The sequence below is a fragment of the Crocuta crocuta genome, unplaced genomic scaffold, assembly GCF_008692635.1.
Source record: "Crocuta crocuta isolate KB4526 unplaced genomic scaffold, BGI_CrCroc_1.0 scaffold271, whole genome shotgun sequence".
NCBI classification, from domain to species: Eukaryota; Metazoa; Chordata; class Mammalia; order Carnivora; family Hyaenidae; genus Crocuta; species Crocuta crocuta.
The window spans coordinates 5264061-5273106 of NW_027527824.1; the positions used below are offsets into that span (position 1 = coordinate 5264061).

Genomic DNA, 9046 nt, shown 5'->3' on the forward strand with positions numbered 1-9046 from the left:
AAAGAAATAAAACATTAAAAATTAAAAAAAAAAAAATCCAAAACACCACATAAGAGGGACCATGAAGCTGACACAGGTTTCTACTCATTGTTATTCATGTCACCTTTAAACAAGATAAATTTAACCTATTCTAAATTAACTCTTAAGTACCCTGAAATAATAAAGCTTCCCATTAAAAAAAAAATTTATATATTTGTTTTGAAAGCAAGACAGGGAGAGTGGTGGAGGGAGAGGGAGAGAGGGAGAAAGAGAATCCCAAGCAGGCTCCATGCTGTAAGTGCAGAGCCCAATGCATGGCTCAATCTCACAAACCATGAAATCATGACCTGTGCAGAAACCAAGAGTCAAGGTGCTTAACTGACTGAGTCCCCCAGGTGCCCCAATGTTTAACATTTATTAAAATGCAGTATACACAACAAGGCAAGTTAATCTTTCCGACTAATTTGATCTGATTTTCTTTGGGAGAAGAATGAATAAGTATGATTCTCCATGAAGTTGCTTTATTCATTTATTACATTTTTGGAAAAGAACATTTAGACCTAAAAGGACCTTTCAAGAGCCCTTCATTGTTTTATAGATGTAAAAACCGAGGGCCCAAAAGTTAGGTGACCCCTTTAGGATTGTTTAAAACAAAACCAAAAAAACCCATTAAGTTGAGCTTTGTCAAACAACTTTTCTCTTAATAATACTCAAGATGGTTTGAGCATACTAACATTTGTGTTTGGATTAAATAACAACTCTCTTCTACTCAGATTTAACTACATGGGGTCAGAAAGTTCTTTGAGTGAGGAAACCTAAAGTATTAGTTTCTGTTCTGCCTGTCACTAATTATATATTGCATAAGTCATTTAATTGCTTCCTCAAAATAGAGGTTTATATGAATTCTAAAGTGCCTTTGCATCTTTAAAATCCTAAAGTTAAGCACTTGAAAACTTTATAGCAATTAAAAGTGTACAATATCTCCACTTTACACCCACTGCTCCCATAGCAATTAGTTTGGAACAGTATTTTACATCAATATTAAGCTGCTAAAAGGCAAACTGCCTCGTCAAAACAAATCATGTGTGTGTACAGTATGTGTGTGAGATAAACTGCCCCACCATCCTTCACCCCCATTAGGGAGAGAGGGCAGAGAGTAACAGGTAGTAATTCACCATAAACATGCACAATTCCCTAAAGAAAAAAAGCTTAGGATTTACTCCAACCTCTAAATGTTTCCATATTCCTCACTCCCAAAATTAGGCAGTCACTTTCTCCTTTGTAAATAACTGCAATGATGTCATATATAATATACACGAGTCATGATCATATTACGGCTAGTTTGTACAACTGTCAGAGAGGATCGCTTTGTCTTTCCTGTTTGCATGAGGTAATTACAGAGAGAATCAGAAGGATGATTACAATAAAATCTACATCACATACAAAACCTAAAACTTGAAAAGTTACCCAGTGAGAGTTTTAAGCTCATCACAAGTTTCTTGTAGAGAATGAAAATAACAGGACGTTGTTCTCACTTTCTGCAGTAAACTTTCTATTTGGAAAATAAATAGATGGCAAATCAATGGAAACTCAAGACAATCATTTTTCTTCTTTGCTGTCCTCTCATACAACAATCAAAAAGATACATAAAGAGGGGTGCCTGGGTGGCTCAGGTGGTTAACTCTCAGACTTCGGCTCAGGTCAGATCTCATGGTTCGTGGGTTCAAGCCCCACGTCAGGCTCTGTGCTGAGAGCTCAGAGCCTGGAGCCTGTTTTGGATTCTGTGTCTCCCTCTCTCTCTGCCCCTTCCCCACTCATGCTCTGTCCCTCTCTGTCTCAAAAATAAATAAACTATAAAAATTTTTTGAGGCCAACAGACACATGAAACGATGCTCAGCATCCCTCCTCATCAGGGAAATACAAATCAAAACCACACTGAGATACCACCTCACGCCAGTCAGAGTGGCTAAAATGAGCAAATCAGAGAACTCTAGATGCTGGCGAGGATGTGGAGAAACGGGCACCCTCCTACACTGTTGGTGGGAATGTAAACTGGTACAGCCCCTCTGGAAAACAGTGTGGAGGTTCCTCAGGAAACTAACAATAGAACTCCCCTATGACCCAGCAATAGCACTGCTAGGAATTTACCCAAGGGATACAGAAATGCTGATGCATAGGAGCACATGTACCCCAATGTTCATAGCAGCACTCTCCACAATAGCTAAAACATGGAAAGAGCCTAAGTGTCCATCAACAGATGAATGGATCAAGAAGATGTGGTTTATCTATACCATGGAATACTCCATGGCAATGAGAAACAATGAAATCTGGCCATGTGTAGCAACATGGATGGACCTTGAGGGTGTTATGCTGAGCGAAATAAGTCAGGCAGAGAAGGACAAATATCATATGTTTGCACGTATAGGAGGATTAGGAGGAACTTGACGGAGGAACAAGGGGGAGAAGAAGGGCGGAAATGGTGGGGGAAAGGGAGAGAGGCAAACCATGAGAGACTCTTGAATGCTGACAAAAACTGAGGACTGATGGATGTGGGGGGGAGGGGGGATGGGCATAGAGGAGGACACTTACGGGGATGAGCACTGAGTGTTATGTGGAAACTAATTTGACAATAAACTATTTGTAAAAAAAAAAAATAAAAAATAAAAAAAATAAAATAAAATTTTTTTTGAAAAAAGATACATAAAGAAAACAAAAGTTGTGCAGCTGCTATGTTATATACAAAGCAAAATAAAAACAATAATAATCCCCTAGTTGGAGACTATTATTACTATGTACGATTTCAGTTTCTCCCTCATTATGCACAGATCATCCACAAGAACCTAAATCTAGCTTTCTAATAACTAATGACTTTTGGAACTGAATGTCATCACTTATGTTCAATGTGTCCATTCTAGTTTACTAATCGCTATCCTGAGCGAATAAAACAGCATTCTGTAGGTAACCAAAGATTTTACAGACTGTTGCTACCATAAGACTTCATATCAAGTTTATTCAATTTTAAATTTAGGACAAAGAACTGACTATACTACCTAACAAATGTTAAGAAAATAAGAACATGTTCTCATTAATTTGCAGAAAACTAGAAAGAAGATCAAATAGAAAGATGGCCGTTTTTGTACTTCATTTTATGGCAAAGTCATCATAAGCCACTTGGATGATGGCTTTTTTGTATTTGTTCATTTACTTCTTATACTAGGACTTCCTAATATGGGGCATTTTGCATTAACTTTAGAAACTAAAGCCAAAGGAAATTCAAAAATGTTTTTCAAAAATCAACGTTTATTATACCCAAAACTGTTAACACTGTGTGCCAACTTTAAACTTTGAAAAAAAAAAAAACAAAAACAAAAACAAGAAAGTGACATACCTACAAACCACCACCACCCCTCACCACAACCAACATTTATGTACTCATATCTGCAACTTATTCTGAAATACATTTAAAAAAAAAAAAAAAGGTGGAGAGAGGGATGGATGGATGGTTATGAGAGATAAAATAAATATGGAGAAATGTTAATTATAGAATCTAGCTGCTGATGGGGCGCCTGGCTGGCTCAGCCAGTGGAGCATGCTACCCTTGATCTTGGGGTTGTAAGTTCAAGCCCTACATCTGGTGTAGAAATTACTTAAAAATTAAATTTTAAAAAATCGAGTTATATGGGTGAAATAATTGTGAAGTTATTTCAACTTTTCTAGATGCTTGAAAATTTTATAATAAAATGCTGAGGAAAAATCATCTTTCAGAAGGTTTGATACAACTTTTAGATAGAAGAAATCTTACAAAATGTGACCCTATTTGGACATTTCTACAATCTAGGAATCCTTTTGCAAAAGAATAAAACCCAAAAACATTATACAGAAATAATACTTAATAACTTTTAAGACTCAGCAAGGCAGAATATACTGATAAGTTTTTCTCCAGAATATACCAATCTATGGGTATCTGGTTCATGCCAAGTCCCATATAATTTTTTTTTTTTTTTTTAATGTTTTATCCATTTCTAGGAGAGAGAGACAGCGTGAGCAGGGGAGGGCCAGAGAGAGAGGGAGTCACAGACTGAAACAGGCTCCAGGCTCCGAGCTGGCAGTCAGCACAGAGCCCGACGCGGGGCTCGAACCCACAAACCGCGAGATCATGACCCAAGCGAAAGTCGGAAAGTCGGACGCTTAACCGACTAAGCCACCCAGGCGCCCCCCCATATAATTTTTAAAAATACGTATATTTAAACATGACACAACTGTAATGTATGTATAGCACACATCCAGATAACATGCAAAATTTACTTTTATGTTTATCACTCAATACCTAAGGTTTTATCATCTCTGTTTATCAATGAATTAAAAATATTAAGTTCCAGGGGGCCTGGATGGCTCAGTCGATTGAGCATTCAACTCTTGGTATTGGCTCCGGTCATGATCTCACGGTTCAAGCCCCACATCAGGCTCTTCGCTGATGGTGTGGTGCCTGCTTGGAATTTGGTCTCTCCTCCTCTTTGCTCCTCACCTGCTTGTGTTCTGTCATATATTAAGTTCCAAGAACTTTTCAACAAACAAGATTTTTGTAAAGACTATCTATATTTGGTCTATATACTACAAGGCCCTAATTTCGCTACTGAAATTATAATATGCCCTAAAATGCACTAAATACACCCAGGAGGTAAACAGAAAAGGAATTTAAACATTCCTATCCCAATATGTGAGCCTCCTAGTGGAAATGAAAAGAGGGAGTTTTTGAAAAGTTTATGTCCAACAGTAAAGTTTTGTGAGGCAAACCTTCTGGGTGCGATTTATTTGCCTGAAGCTGAAAACAAAAACCTTTCAGTGGTTTAAAGACCAAGCATGAACACCCCCCACCCCCCACCATCCAAGTTCTCATCTAAAAAGGCTGTCAGCAGAACTGAATAGGTTTGGGGGCGCCTGGGTGGCTTAGTCGGTTAAGCGTCCAACTTTCGCTTAGGTCCTGATCTCGCGGTTCGTGGGTTCGAGCCCTGCATCAGGCTCTGTGCTGATTGCCAGCTCAGAGCCTGGAGCCTGTTTCAGAGTCTGTGACTCCCTCTCTCTCTGACCCTCCCCTGCTCACGCTCTCTCTCTCTCTCTCTCTCCTAGAAATAAATAAAACATTAAAAAAAATTAAAAAAAAAAAAAGAACTGAATAGGTTTGGCAACAAATTATAGGGTCATCTCTCAAGTGTGTAGGAAGATGCTTTAAATCAATGATTAATTAACAACACAATTTTTAAAATCCTTCAAAAGATTTAAGAGCATCAAGTACGCTGTATCACTAGCTCATGTGGAACCAAAGAATTTCTCCTACTTCATAAATATCCACAAATTGTAGCGATAAAGCAAGATTTAGTGTTGTCAGCATGTTATGTCCCGTCTTCACACATTAACCTTCCCCGTCTCTACAGCAGGTGAGAACACGAAGATCGCGCATCTGAAGGAGGGTACAACCCCTTTTTATTCCTCCCGGGAGACTTCGGATTACGATGTGCCACCAACACATTTTACTTCAAGTTCCTTGAAAACAGAAAGCCTGTGTTCTCGATCACTCGCACCATCTCACCAGCTCCCCATACACCGCACGTACTCGGGAACACTGACAAATGGACACGCCTAAATTCTGGAGAAGCAGTGAAAGGTTCCAGGCACACTTGGGTCCTACACGTTCATGTCAGAAGTTACTCCTTCCTGTTCTTTCTTCCTTTCGAACTTTCGTCTATTTCCCCCTTCCGAACAAACAAAAGAGTCCTGAACACCAATGGGTTTGGATTTCGAGTATCAGGGGCCTACCAGACGCCGGGGATGAGAGGGCTGATTCCCGAAGAAAAGGAGCCCCCTCCCCCCCACCCCTTTCCAAGAGGAGCCCGGCCTGCTGAGCCCGGCGCCCGGGGAACCCGCGGGACACCAGCGCCGACGTCTGCNGCCCAGAATAGGAGGGTGCCCAGCTGGGCAGGGAGAAGGGGTGTGGGCGCAACGCGAGAGGGACTGCAGGCGGGTCCCCGGATCCCCTGGGAGGTCGGGCACAGAGCCCCGAGGGAAGCGTCCGGCCCCAGGCCCTCTGGGCGGGACTCCTGTGGCCCCAGCGCCAGGCCGTCAGGCAGGGAGAGCGCACAAGGGAGGCGGACCCCGGGAATCCGGCCCGGCTCGGGTCTTACCATGGTGAGGGCGGTGGTGGGGCTCACCCGCGCTTCCGGCTCCACTGGGGCTGGGGTCAGGGGAAGGGGAGCACCGGCCGCTCCGGACCTGCCGCCCCCCTGTCAGGAGCCGCTGCCGCTTCGCCTCTTGCCAAGATGGCGGCCTCGAGCCACGTCTCCAACCGGAAGTGGCGCGGGTCAAAGGGCGGAAGGCGGGGCGCCGTGGGGTGGGGGAATGTACAGTACCCGGCTGCTGGGCAGGTTCTGCCAAGGAGGTGTGCGAGGCTCACGCTACAGCTCTGAAAGCTCGTGTGTTTCTGTCCCTTCGCTGATTGTCAGAGCCTTCGTATAATTAGCAACACCTCTTAGAGTTGATAAAGCTCTCGCTGCCACCGTATCATTTAATATACAAACTAACTGGTGCGCATAAGGGACTAGTATTCAGAATATATAAAGAACTCTTAGAACTCAATAATAAAAAATGTAAGAGCCCCACACTGGGTGCAGAGATAAGAAAGAGGAAGGAAGGGAGGGAGGGAGGAAGGGAGGAGTAAATAAATAAAATAAAAATAGGCAAACTTGACAAGTCTCCAAAGAAGATACACAAAAAGGGGCACCTGGGTAGCTCTGTCAGTGGAGCTTATGACTCTTGATTTTGGCTCAGGTCATGATCTCAGGATGGTGGAATTGAGCCCCACATCTGGCTCTGCACTGTTAGTGCTTAGAATCCTGCTTAGGATTCTCTTTCTCCATCCCTCCCCTGCTTGTATTCTCTCTCTCCCTCTCTCTCTCTCTCTCTCAAAAATAAATAAACTTTAAAAACAGTAAAAAGATATACAAATGACCAATAAGCACATAAAAAGACGCTCAACATTCTTAGTTCTTAGGGAAATGCAAATAAAAATCACAATGAGATACCATTTCACACGCACTAAGATGGCTATAGCAATACATGTTGGTGAGAATGTGAAGAAATTAAAATCCTCTCACAATGCTGATGGAAATGTAAAATAGTGCAGATGCTTTGGAAAAAGAGTTTGGCAGTTTGTCAAAAATTAAACAAGAGTTACATATGATCCATCAATTTCACTCCTTGGTATATACCCAAGAGAATTAAAAACATATGCTCATACAAAAATCTGTACACTGATGTTCCCAGAAGTATTATTCATAATAGCCAAAAAGTGGAAACAACGCAAATGTCCATCAATAGATGGATGACAAAATGTGGCATATGTGTATGATGGAATATTAGTCATAAAAAGATACTGATACATGATACAACATGGATGAACCTGTTAAGTAAAGGAAGCCAGTCACAAAAGACCCATACCTTATATTGGAAGGCTTGCTCTGAACCTGTTCATTCCATTTATATGAAATGTCCAGGGTAGGCAAGTCCATAGAGGTAGAGAGTAGGGCTGCAAGAGATTGGGAGAGGGAAGAAATGGGGAGGGAGATTTGTTCTTTGAAGTGATGAAAATGTTTTGGAATTAGAAATGGTGGTTGCACAATCTTGTGACTACACTAAAAACCACAGATTGTACACTGTAAAAGGGTGAATCTTTATGGTTTGTAAGTTGTATCTTTTCTTAAGATTTTATTTTTATTTTTTAATGTTTTTTTTGAGAGAAAGAGAGAGAGCATGAGCAGAGGAGAGGTAGAGAGAGACAGAGAGACAGAACATCTAAGCACAGAGCCTGATGTAGGGCTCAGACTCTACATGTGAGGTCATGACTTGAGCCAAAGTCAGATACTCAACTGATTGAGCCCCCAGGTGTCCTGAGATTTTATTTTTAAATAAACATGAGAACTCACAACCCTGAGATCAAGAGATCAAGAGTCATATGCTCTACTGACTAAGCAGCCAGGTGCCCCTAAATCATATCTTTTTAAAGAGTGCTAAGTTTCAGGGTGCATGGGTGGCTGAGTCAGTTAAGCCTCTGACTTCAGTTCAGGTCATGATCTCATGGTCCATGAGTTCAAGCCCTGCATGGGGCTCTATGCTGACAGCTCAGAGCCTGGAACCTACTTCAGATTTTATGTCTCTCCTTCTTTCTGCCCTTCCCCTACTCGTACTCTGTGTCTCAAAAGTGAATAAATGTTTAAAAAAAAGTTTTTTAAAAAAAGTGTTAAGTGTTAAATTTGGCTCAGGTCATGATCTCACAGTTCGTGGGTTCAAGCCCCACGTGGGGCTCTGTGCTGACAGCTCAGAGCCTGCAACCTGCTTCGGATTCTGTGTCTCCCTCTCTCCCTCCCCCTAACCTGCTAGTTCTCTCTCTCTCTCTCTCTCTGTCTCTTTCAAAAATAAAATAAACGTTAAAAAAATTTTTAAGTGTGCAGGAAAAAAAAAGTGTGTGAGAAGCAGGACTTATGCCCATTTTATAGATGAAGAAAATAATGACAAGGTTAAGAAATTTACACAAAGTTCTAAGCCAGTACATAATGGAAATAAAACTCAAATCCAGTCTCCCGACTCTGTTGGCATTTCTCCCATGCCAAGGGTCAGACTTAGAGTATACCTGATTCAGCAGTTCTTCGCTGCGTCCTGTACCATTTTGTCCCATACCACAGCTCAGCACTCATCCATGCTGCCATGGAAAAACAGCATTCTTTTATTGAGCGTTTATTTTGTGTCAGGTACTTTACACGTTATCTCCAATCCTTTACAACAATCCAGATAAGGACACTGAGGATCAAAGAAGTTAAACACTTGCCCAAACTCAAACAGCCTGCAAATGATAGAGCCAGGATTCAAACCCAGCTTTCCTCACAAGGATACTGTCCCTTTTTATCTCTTGAATATTCCTTAATGCTTACTGAACACTTACAATGAGTCAGGTATTACTCTAAATTCTTCACACAGATTATCTCATTTAATTCTCACAAGACTCTGTCTCCTCCAGCCA

At 41.4% G+C, this 9046-nt stretch overlaps 1 protein-coding gene across 1 annotated transcript in view; it reads right to left on the minus strand.

The window, feature by feature from the left end:
• ARCN1 (archain 1 coat protein complex I subunit delta) overlaps nucleotides 1–6302 on the minus strand; it is a 28426-nt gene extending 22124 nt beyond the window's left edge. The window contains exon 1 of the mRNA XM_077777178.1: nucleotides 6159–6302. Within this exon, the coding sequence (XP_077633304.1) occupies nucleotides 6159–6161 (3 nt within the window). The 5' untranslated portion in view covers nucleotides 6162–6302. The remainder of the gene's footprint in view (nucleotides 1–6158) is intronic.
• Between the last annotated feature and the right edge of the window lie 2744 nt (nucleotides 6303–9046).